The sequence below is a fragment of the Mus pahari genome, chromosome 3 (assembly GCF_900095145.1).
Source record: "Mus pahari chromosome 3, PAHARI_EIJ_v1.1, whole genome shotgun sequence".
In the NCBI taxonomy this organism is placed as follows: domain Eukaryota; kingdom Metazoa; phylum Chordata; class Mammalia; order Rodentia; family Muridae; genus Mus; species Mus pahari.
The window spans coordinates 110,629,286-110,640,822 of NC_034592.1; the positions used below are offsets into that span (position 1 = coordinate 110,629,286).

The 11,537-nt window shown below is 53.2% G+C and overlaps 1 protein-coding gene across 3 annotated transcripts in view; it reads right to left on the reverse strand.

The window, feature by feature from the left end:
- Positions 1-401: 401 nt before the first annotated feature.
- The window catches only part of Kcnip3 (potassium voltage-gated channel interacting protein 3), a 64,971-nt gene continuing 53,835 nt past the window's right edge, over positions 402-11,537 (reverse strand). The window contains exons 2-8 of one of the 3 annotated variants that reach the window (XM_021192308.2): positions 9,775-9,899; positions 9,279-9,348; positions 8,974-9,044; positions 4,179-4,286; positions 3,732-3,836; positions 3,062-3,124; positions 402-2,438 (exon numbers count right to left, since the gene is read on the reverse strand). In XM_021192308.2, coding sequence (XP_021047967.1) covers positions 2,391-2,438; positions 3,062-3,124; positions 3,732-3,836; positions 4,179-4,286; positions 8,974-9,044; positions 9,279-9,348; positions 9,775-9,899 — 590 coding nt within the window. In that variant the 3' untranslated portion in view covers positions 402-2,390. The remainder of the gene's footprint in view (positions 2,439-3,061; positions 3,125-3,731; positions 3,837-4,178; positions 4,287-8,973; positions 9,045-9,278; positions 9,349-9,774; positions 9,900-11,537) is intronic. The other 2 variants (XM_021192307.1, XM_021192306.1) reach the window with 2 other exon arrangements.

Consider the following 11,537-nt stretch of genomic DNA (forward strand, 5'->3'; position numbering starts at 1 on the left):
GCCATGAGGATGACCTTGATCCTTCTGCCTCTACCTCCTGAGTGCTGGAATGAGAAGCATGTGGTGCTGTAAGTCCCTAGCCCCACACAAACTGGTCCCCAAGCTCAGGGCTTTATGAATGCCAGGTAAGCATGCTACCAACGCAGCTGCACTGACATTTCTTCTCTGCTTCCTTTTCTATATGGCCTGTCGTCCCTTGCCAAAGGACACCCAGAAGTGAATTTCTGGAATTGGGAAGAAAACTGATCTGGCAATGAAATATAAATGACATCTCAGAAAGCCACAGTGTCCCACAGCCGTATGTGTTTATGGCTCCAGCAGCAGAACATCTACTGATGTCCCTAAGGCCCGTGATGTATGACATTTTCCCCCTCAGTGATGTCACACTGGGAGCCTGGAAATTTCTGGGCGTTTGCTTCCTCAAAGCCACCTGTCAGCGTTCAACTCCAAGCTACCGGGCAGGAGTCAGCTAACAGCAGCAGGGAGGGAATGGCCGACTGGCCAGCCTGATGAAGCTGAAGAGAGTCCTCCTTTGTCAAGTTTCTTTTATTAAAATATATAGGACTGAATATTGGTGGGCGCTGAAACAGGAACCACCCTTCCAGGCTGGGCTGCACCCAAGGGAGACGCTTCTGCCATGCGGACATGCGGCCAGTCTGTGTCCCTGCAAAGGGGACAGACCCCTCCAGGTTGGGCGTGCAGCCAGAGGCTAGGGGATGCAGCAGCTTAGAGTGGTGGCCTTTTCCCGTGGCCTTGGCTTCTCACAAGACAGGGGCCTCGATGGGAAGAGCCAGATGGGGAGGGGGAGGTCCCTGAGCCAGGGAGAGCTGGTGGTCTGTGGATAGGGTAAAGGAAGGCCCCAGCCGGGATGGAGATGGAGTCAGTGCAGCCCTGGGGGGGGGGTCCACCTGTGTATAGGGGTGTTGTCACCCTGTCCTTCCTCTAACGACCTCCCTTATCTTGGGGCTGGCCTTCTGGGGAACACGCGTGGACTCTCAGAGGCAGGCCTGAGCAGAGACCGGGCTTCAGCTGATGGAATGTACTTTCATGGGAATGTTCCTCCAGGGAACATGCTGCCTGGGACGCTGCTCCTTCTGGGGGAGGCCTGGGGAGGCAGGAACAGCTCTCTCTCCTCCCGAGGGTCTGCTGACCTGTCACCTGGTCACAGGTCCCCAGCCCCCAGGGCTAGCTCCAGCTTAGGGCTAACAATGACCTCTGATCCCCAGGGAGCAGCCCGGGCAAGCAGAGTCCGCAGGCGCAGGTTTGTGCTTTAGAATGTTGGCGAGCTGGGCTGGGAAAGGGCTGTGAGACCCCCAAGGCTCCGAGGTACAGGATGAATTTCTGAGCATCTTCCTCGGCCACTGAATCAGGGCTGCAGGGACCCAGGCCTCCCCTTGTGGGCTTGGCCTGAGCTGCTAGGAGTTTGTGCTTTTTTTATTGGTTGGGATGAGTCTGTTCAAGGACAGCCACAGAGGTGTGGCCTATCCACTGTTAAGGAACTGGGTGGCAAGTGGTCAGGGAAAAGGAGGGGGATGCCCCCTACCACACCCCTCCCATTTCAGTCCAGCTCCCTGGTTATCAGTCCCTGAGCCAGGTGATCTCCCCAGAGAACAAAGAGGACCTTGGAGAGGCCAGCCTGGTGCTGGAAGTTGGAATATCTCCACCAGCTACATTCCCATTGGCCAGCAGTCTTCACCCAGTGGTATGGACAAATTGTTTCCTCAGTTTCTCCAAAAACCTCAATCCTGCCCCACTCTTACATGAGGACATAGTCCAGTGGCCCCCCGCTCTCTAAGCTCACCCCACAGTAGGTAGCCTGGCACAGTAGGTTCCAGGACCCCAGATGAGCGTTAGCATAAGGCTGCAAGCTCAGCTTCCAACACCATTTCTCCCTCCTCAGACCCCTCCTCTCTTGGCCCCCCGTGGAGTCTCTGGGAGCTTCCATAGGCAGGGAGTGGTTTGCTCTCCCGAGCGGTAGAAAAGACACAGGGACCTTAGCTTTGTAGACCCGGTCCTCTTGATCTTGGAGTTCCTCGTGGGGAACATCTAGCCAGGGCTGGCCATCCTAGAGGCAGCCTTTTCTACTGACGTGGGAATAGGTGGGGGTGCTTTCTGGCTGCCACTTCCTTGGCCAAGCCAGAGGAACCGTGTGTGTGTGTGTGTGTGTGTGTGTGTGTGTGTGTGTGTGTGTGTGTGTGTGTGTGTGTGTGTGTGTGTGTGTCTGTGTGTGTGTGTGTCTGTGTGTCTGTGTCTGACTGTGTCTTGGAAGTAAACTGCTCACTTTTTGCAAATATATTAGAAAAATGTTTCTCATAGAGGCTTCTCCTGTCAGGATTGAGGCTTCTCTGGGTTGAGAAGCAATGGCCACCCAGGGTCCCCTCCCACATGTCCTAGATGACATTCTCAAACAGCTGCATGGAGTTCATGATGTTCTCATCCTGTAAGGAAAAAAAGGAGAGGTCAGTCAGGAGCTGCTTCCCCAACCTCGATTACTGCAGATTCCTGTCAGAGGCCGCCTCACTGGGTAGATGGGACGCTGAGGAGCAGAGGTGTGAAGTAGGAGAAGGCAGCCCCAGAGCCCAAGTGGCAAGGTGCAGCCTATCACCCCTCCTAATGGAGCAGGGTCCGGCCACCATGGACTCTGAGAGGAGACCTGCAGTAGTGCCAGGGAAGCTCTGGGGACCTTTCCTGTAGTGTGATTCTGTGTGTGTGTGTGTGTGTGTGTGTGTGTGTGTGTGTGTGTGTGTGTACTGGGCTAATCACCCTCCTGCTGACCCCACGTCTGCGGAGTTCTGGGGGTGGGGACTGGGTGCATGAGGGAGATGGCACGTTCAGGGGACACCGAGGAGATGGACTCAGGAAAGATGAAAGCTTCCAGTTGGTGGGACCTGGGACCTGAGGGTGGCTTAGGGCATCCTCCATACGCCCTGGTAAGAACAGAGTCCTGTGTGTGAGGGGGAAACAGGGAGAAGAGAGAGAAACAGAGAGAGAGACAGAGAGAGAGAGAGAGAGAGAGAGAGACTACAGAGAGCCCCAAGTCCAGTCCTCTAATGCCACCTACCTTCTGACAAGTCTCCAGGAACTCATCAATAGTCACCACTCCATCCTGGTTCCTGTCCATTTTCTGCAACCCAAACCATACCCAAGGTGAGCCTGCCCCTTAGGCCCTTCCTTCCCCTACTCCAGCCTGAAGATGCTGTGGGGTGGAGGCGGGGCGTTCCTCCAGTTCAGCTGGTCCCTCTATTTCCCACCCTTTCCCCTGCCCCAACCCTGCCCTTGGCATCTCCTCAGGTGGCCTGCTTAGTGGGCTCCCTGCTGGTTTACCTCAGCTCAGCTTCCCAGCATTCTCTCTGACAGAAGCCAGAGCATATGAGGGATGGAATGACAGGGTAAAATCTAAACCACCAGTTCCTCCAGCCCCTCCAGAACGGAGGCAGCTTCAATACCACTCAGGTAGGGTGGAAGGAGGGAGCTTGTTCCAAATCTGTCCCAGAAGGCGCTAAAACACTGGTCCCTTCCCTGGGCGAGGGCCAGCGCCCCGCATCCAGGCACTCGGGATACTTTACTCCCAAATGAAGTTCACTAGGACAGGGCCTGGTTTCATTTACTCCTCGAGGGGCTCTGACCATCAGCTAGGGCGGGAGGGAAGCCTAGTTGCATCTCTTCACTGGCACTGGTTTAAGACCCACTAGGGCTGTCTCCTCCCCTCAGCAAGGCCAGGGCTCACACACCTGAAAGAACCTCTCCACGTGCTCCAGGGGTGCGTCCTCCCGCAGGATGGGGTAGGTGTGGCGGCCCATCATGTCGTAGATGGACTTCATGATGGCCAGCATCTCCTGGGGGAACAGAGAGCTGCATGAGTCTGCTTCCACAGCAGGGATGCCTGGGCCTTTGAGTGTTACCTCCAGGGGCCAAAGCTTTCCACCAGGGCAGTGGTGAGTGAGTCTGAGGGGCCTAGAGAGAGCTGGGGCCTATCCAATGACTCCCAAGAGAAACTGGAAATGGATTTATGAACCTGCCTCCAAAACAAGAAGTTATGACTGTTTCAGATAAAAATGTTTGGGCCAAACCAACCACATGTGAGACTGTGTGGCAAGGTTGCAAGGCAGGGTTGAGAGTCACCAGGTTAGTGGCTTCAGGAGAGAGAAGAGGGGCAGGAAGGTCTGCCAGCCCAGTACCTCCTTGGTGATGCAACCATCTTTGTTAATGTCATAGAGATTGAAGGCCCACTTAAGCTTCTCATGGACCGTCCCTCGAAGCAGGATGGAGAGCCCAACCACAAAGTCCTGCAGAGGAGAGGGAGAGTGAGGAGGAGCAGCCACAGCTGGGGTTCCCTTCCCAGCCCACTATGTGACATGGGACTCCCACTGAGATTCACACTCCTTCAAATGAGGTCCTCCTCCTCGGGGTGGTCAGCATGTGGGGTTGTGTACATGGCAATGGTGTGTGTGTGTGTGTGTGTGTTCGCACATGCATGCGTGTGCACACATGCTCGTGTGCATGTGTGCATGGTAGTCTATTCTGAGTCAAGCAAAGAGACTCAACTGTTAGTTTGATGTCCTGTGCTCATTTTGTACATTTCTGCTGTCTGGGGTGCTCTTCCAATATGCAGGCTGTTCTGTTTCAGCCTACTAAGCATCAACATGTCAAAGGTCCTTTTGCTGTGCATGAATCCCAGCTGTTAATTAAAGCACCTGGAGGGAGGTGCTCCCCCCCTCCTGGAAGGTGTGAGAGGTAAGCCCTACCCCCACCCCGGCTCCAGGATGCTCGTTGGCTATCCTGAGAGGAAGGGGATGTCCTGAGGACTGCAGATGGAGGCTGCAGGGGGACAGAGTGGATCCTCAAGGACTCGGTCCCTACTCCCAGGGAGCCGTACCACAAGAAGGAGGGACCAGGAGAAACAGAAAAGCAATCTGGAAGGAACAGAACAGTCCAGAAGGGGAAAAACATTACAAAAACAAGGAGACCCCAGAGGTTAGAACCTGGCATGACTTACAATAAAAATAGGATGCTGTTTAAAGAGAAGAGAGAGAAATAATCCCAAACCAGAGAGAACTGGTTGTTAGGGATCAAAAACAACAACAACAAAAAAACAGTTTGGAGGAGCAAGGAACTGAAGAGAGGGGGTGGGGAGGGAGAAAGGGAAGGAGGAGTGAGAGAGAGAGAGAGAGAGAGAGAGAGATCTCAAGGGACAGTGCTGCCAGGACAGAAACTGCAGGCAGAACCAGAGAAAATGCAGCAAAATGAGTCAGAGAAATAGAGAAAGAGTTCCCAGGCCCCACCCCCATCTCAGGACTGCCTGAGATCAGCTCCAGCTGAGCCCACGGGCACAGGTCCTGGTGAGGCTGAGCAAAATTGGCTGCCAAGAGAGTGTTTCCAGAGATAAACACAAAGTCAACTGGGAAAACCAATCAATAGCAATCATCCATCCATCAATCATCCATCCTTGTCAATAAGGTCCCCACACTCCTGATCAGAATTATTTGTTGACAAGCCCTAGAGGCATGAGGCCTGAGAAACAGCTTCCCTGGAAGTGCTAGTCTATGTAACATACGGACGGGGGTCGGGGGTAAAGATAAGTTCACCCAGAGATACCCAGAGGCTCAAAGTCCCTCCTCTCATATTCTTTCCAAGGAGCTGCTGGAATATGCACCCTTGATAAGAGCCAGGAAGAGGGAGCTAAGGGGATTCCCCAGTCCAGGGGACTTGACAGGAGATCCAAGAGGGCCTGAGGGAGCTGGGACTCACTCTCCAAGTCACATTACAATCCTACAGTCAGTTGGCTAGAGGGGTATGGGAAAGGTGTGTGCCTGCGGAGGCTCATGACATCACATCTGAACAGGATGGACCAGAGGAGTCATGGAAACATGGTAAAAGGAGACTTGGAGCCTAAAACTTTGGTGTAGGGGGTCACAGGATCTTCCCAAAGTCTGCCTCTGGTCTTGGAAGTCATGAAAACACGTCAAAGGAAAAGCAAGATGACGTTTTTTTTACCCTCTTAAGCTTGAGGAATGATCACTAAAGTGTGGGTGTGGTTTACCCAAGCAGGGAAGATTCAAAGTCACCCCCCACCCCACCCCAAGGCATGACACACCACCTCCACCCCGCCCACTCCACAGGCTTTCCCCGTGGGAGGCTGACGGTGCAGTGTCTACCTTGGGTGGGCTCTTTCTCAAGCACACCACAAGAGGGCGGTAGCACCCTCCTAGCGTCACAGGAGGATTTAGCCACACAGCCCGCTGCTAACAGAGGACTGACTGTCTCTGCGAGGCCTCCTGAGGACCTCATTTGTCAAGGGAAGCAGCACAATTTCACATGTGACCATCACCAGTCTTAACTCTGGGCACCCAGAGCCTTCCCAGGCTTCAAAGGCAAAATCCCAAAGATTGAACGCAATGAAGCTGCTAAGATAAGAGCCAAGGGTGACTGATGGGCTGCAGGCCAACCTGTGATAGCAGTGTTAACACCGTTCGGGAGGCCAGCCCCATCAGTGTCACGGAAGCCGCTATAGGGTTAGGGTTCGGCGTACAGAACAAGGAAGTGGCCACACCTCTAGACGGTTGATGGCTTCACTCTTTCAATGAGAAGCTGGTCCAGTGCTACTTCCAAGCTGGGAACCCGGGAGGCATCCACAGTTACTGAAGTGTTTGGAAAGCAATGTGCCTCTCTCATAAGTTGAACTAGCTGAATTAGAAAGGGCTTTCGTCTCACGGACCGGGAAGCTCATCCACGTCCAGCACTGCCTGCGGCAGGCAGAAAGCGGGAGGGACCTGGGACGACGTCCACTTGGCTCTATCGGGGTTTGACAGTTTTACTGTTGCCATCCTCATTTTGTCAAGGGATGGGATGTTGTAATTTTTTTTTTTTCCTGTGAAGTTCTATGATGCTGAGTTGTGCCCCTCCCTTCCTGCAGCAAGCATCCCGGAGGAGAACGTCACAACCAAAGTTCCTCAGGAGACTGAAGCCAAGGGGATGTGGTTCACATAGAGGCTTGTGTGGAAGACTGGAAGATAGCAGTACTGGGTGACGTGAGAAGGTACCAGAGGTTCTGCCTCAGCCACTGACATGCCCCGCTTCCCAGACATATGACCTACCTCAAGGCCTTCTCCGTGTCATATGGGAAGGGTCCACAGGCAAGTGACAGTCATAGGAGGCAGTAGGCACTATGCCCTTCCTGGTCCATGAACACACCAAAGGGTCCTTGGAAACTGACCAAAGGGCTCACTGATGACTAAGTAAAGCTCTCCCATGTGGTCATGGCTGGACTCCCCAGTGGGCTCCTTTCCATGCTTGCTCAAGGCCTCTGTGTGGTCTCAGGGGGGAACCCCAGGAACGGGTCACAGGGGAAGCCTGGGAGGCCACACAGCTCCCCACTAGCTCCCTGTTCTTATTGTCTTTTCTGTCTGCAATGACTTTGGTGTTTGAGGCGTTAATGAAAATAAGCAGTAACGACACCCGACACTGTGTGTATACAGAAGTGATGGCCGACACTGTGTATACAGAAGCAATGGCCGACACTGTGTGTATACAGAAGCGACACCCGACACTGTGTGTATACAGAAGCAATGGCCGACACCGTGTGTATACAGAAGCGATGGTTGGGACAGGGGCTGTGGTCGCAGAGCCAAGCCCAGGCTCCCAGGCCCTTCCTGTGTATCAGTGTGGCTGTTGCTGTGTAAAAATAACCCAGCGGCATTATTGACGAGTTATTATTACCCCAGCCTAGCGGTCCATGGCATTTCTGAGCTGTGTGCTTGCTAGACCGCTTTCCCGCTGGCCGCCCTTGGCCTTGGAAGCCAAGCTGGGGCACTTATCGATCAGGCTAGCTCTCAGTGAGGTCCCTTTCTGAAGAGGTTTCAGCTTTTCTCTTGCAGCTATTTTTAGGGGCCCGGGCTCCACGGATGGAGCCTGTCTCAAATGACTGCATGTGGCTGGGCCTGGGAGGAATCCATGATAATCACTGCTCATGGGGAGCCCAGGCTGTCTGGAGTGATGTGGAGTGGCTGCTTCTCCTTCCTCACCCCAAGTAACACTGGCCTTCACTCATGGTGTCTTGCCAGGAGAGCCAGGCATGATAGCTCATGGCTGTCTTTTTTTTTTTTTTTTTTTTTTTTTTGGTTTTTCGAGACAGGGTTTCTCTGTATAGCCTTGGCTGTCCTGGAACTCACTTTGTAGACCAGGCTGGNTACTTATCTATGACTATGTAAGCAGAGGCCAGAAGTCAACATCCCCTATCATTTTTCTATCTTAATTTTTTTCTTTTTTTGTTTTTTTCGAGACAGGGTTTCTCTGTATAGCCTTGGCTGTCCTGGAACTCACTTTGTAGACCAGGCTGGCCTCGAACTCAGAAATCCGCCTGCCTCTGCCTTCCAAGTGCTGGGAGCTCATGGCTGTAATCCTAGCACCTGGGAGGCTAAGACAGGAGGCTTATGAGTTTGAGGCCAGTCTGGATTATATAGAGAGAGCTGGTCTCAAGAATCAAAAATAAAGACTGATGATATATTAAAGGCACTTGTCACCAAGTCCAACAGCCTGAGTTCAATCCCCTGGACCCACATGGTAGAAAAGAACTGGCTTCTGCAAGCTGTCCTCTGACCTCCACACACTTGCTATGGCATGTACCCCTCGCCAAATTCATGATAAACATTTAAAAAAAAAATCCTTAGCCTCCTTAAAAATGTAGATTCATGTTGTTGGGTCACTGCTAGCCGAGGGTGTGTCGGCAGCTTCCCCACTGGCTAGGTGGGATACAAACTCCCAGAATGGAAGAAAGAGCTGCGGCTGCGCTGTTGGTCCCCTACCCTTGCTAGCCAAGGGTCAACAGTCCACTTGTGTCCTGAGTGACAACACGTGGAAGGCTCTACCCCAGGACTGAGCCTGACTCTCTCAACAGCCCTACGAAGTTGATCCTGGGGGTGAGGAGACCAGTCTGGAGACCTCAGGGACAGGACATATGGGACAGCAGGGACCTACCTCGAAGTGGATGGCCCCGTTCCCATCAGCATCGAAGGCGTTGAAGAGGAAGTGTGCATAGGTGGTGGCATCTGGGGGATGAAAAGGCAAGGCTGGAGTTGGGGGGGGGGGCTGCCTGGAAGACTGTTCCAATATCTCACAGTCCCATCTGGAGCTTCATGCTTAGTGGGAGTTCCTCTCTGGTAGGTCAGAGGCAACATTAGACCCTCCGAAAAGGAAGGTAGGAACGGTCATAGGGCATTCCCCACAGAAGAGGGGTGTAGTCAGGGCTTGGGGCTGGTGGGGGAGCCTGGCCTTGGACTTACCTCCCTGGGGGAAGAACTGGGAATAAATGAGTTTGAAGGTGTCTTCATCCACCAGGCCTGTGGGACATTCCTGCAAGGGGAAGTCACACCTCTCAGTGGCCTTGGCCACTCCTGGCTCCCCATAGGGCTGACCCCTCTCCACCCTCTTGGAGAATACTCACTACCTGAGACACACTTGTGCCCCTCTGAGCTCCGAGCTAGGGAAGCTTTTTGTGGGGCAGGCAGAAGGCAGTGTAGACAGGGTTGTGGAGGCTGCCTGCTACATGCCAATGCTGTCCCAACTGATACAGCGTCCATGGCTCCGACAGAAGAGCAGAGTGGCCTTCACAATATCCATGCTGACGCCCCTCCCCCAATAGCTCTCCCACAACTATGAGCCCTGCAAAGACCCTCTAGGGTATTTACTGTACTCTGGAGAACTTTCTAGATCTCCTGGGGAGAAGATGGGAAGATGATCAGTCTCTCCAGAGACTCCAATGTGGACACGGAGACTCACATTTTTGAAACCTCGGTAAAGGGACTGCAGCTCCTTCTTGGTGAACTTGGTTTGGGCCTGTAGCTGGTCCAAGCCCTCTGGCTGATGGCGCACCGTGGACAACTCCAGTTCACTGTCACTGCTGTCTGAGGAGGACACACCCAGCAGGGAGAGAGACATGTGGTGTGGGCAAGAACCAGGACACAGTGAGAGAGAGAGAGGGCACCGGGACTCTGCTTGTGTGACTACCCAGTTCAGCCAAGCTGGCTGTGCACGGCCCAGATGAAGAGGTTGTGATGGAATGGAATCCCTAGTTGTCTTGTGACTGTTCTAGCTCTCTCTTCCTGTCACCCTGAGCATATCCACTCCTCAGACACATGGGGACGGGGAGCAGGAGGGAGACACGGAACAGGAGAGACACAAGAGAAAGACCTCATGGCAAGGTATTACTTTTAGGCACTCTCTTCCACGCAGTCCTCCTTGACCTCACGAGGAGTGGGGAAGGCAACCACATTGGTCTGTCCCAGTCTGATAAGCTTGCTGCTTAGCTGGGTAGGGCAAGGTCTATTCTCATTTCTATTATTCCCACTTCCATTAAAACAAAACAAAAACAACCAAGCAAGCAAGCAAACAAACCAACCACAGCACACCAGAATGTTAGCCAGAGCTGCCTTGGGGTGAAATGAGACTCCTGGTGAGCTTTCCTGATTGTCAGACTCCCCCCCCCCCAACACACACACACACACACACACACACACACACACACACACACACACACACACACATTGTTGGGAATGCTTCGTGTTCACAACACAAAGCCAAAGCTGTGGATGAGAGACCTGCAAGCGCCTACCCCTTGTGGGTGACATGTTCTCAAAATGCTATGCTTCCCACTGACACAGGAGACCCTTTGTACCACCACTATGTTTCTACCGACAAAGTAGGTTACGGACTGCACAGCCCCTGCCAGGCCTTGGGGCAGCCTTCACACATGGCTCTGCCTGGTATCAGAAGCACCCGATGTTTCCCCGGATAATTACATACCCTGTTCCTCAGTGAAGACATCTCTTCCTTCTCTTATGTGTCTGGTACTGTGTTCCTGCTTCATTTAGAAGATGCACCCAGAGGGAAATTCCTTGAAATATGTCCCAAACCTGTCTGCTTCCCCTCCCGCTCCATGATGTGCCCCTGTCCCTAGTGAAGGTGAACTCTCCCATGAGGATGGTGGGCACGGGTCTTCAAGCCCGTAGCTCCTCCTAGTTCTTCTCTCCATGTCTTTCTCCTTCTCTCTGACAATTCCCAGTTTCATATGGACGGACGCCCTGGGCTTTAAAAAGTGTTTAGTGGTGCTGAATTTGAATGCAGCACCTTATGCAGGATGGACGAGCGCTCTACCACTAATCTCCAGCCAAGCCCTGGACGCCGTTAAATGCTCTATGTATCCAATAAAGCCTTGGTCAGCCACATGAGAGCTAGCAAGGCCACACGGGTTGGGGGTCCCATGAGGCTTTGTCCCCAGACTGGACCAGGATGCGCAGGGCAGCAGTGAAGCTCTTGTTTGTTTCACTTGGTTATCAGATGGGGAGCTGGAGACATCTTTGTCTAACATAGCAGGATGGACAGACAGATGTGTGGAGAACACAGCCAAGGAGAAGCCTTCAATGTGACCTGAACAGAGCAGCATGGATGCCAGAAGGAACAGTTTTGCCTTGGTTAAGAGGCAGACTCTTGCCAGGTGTGGTGGCGCACGCCTTTGATCCCAGTACTCGGGAGGCAGAGGCAGG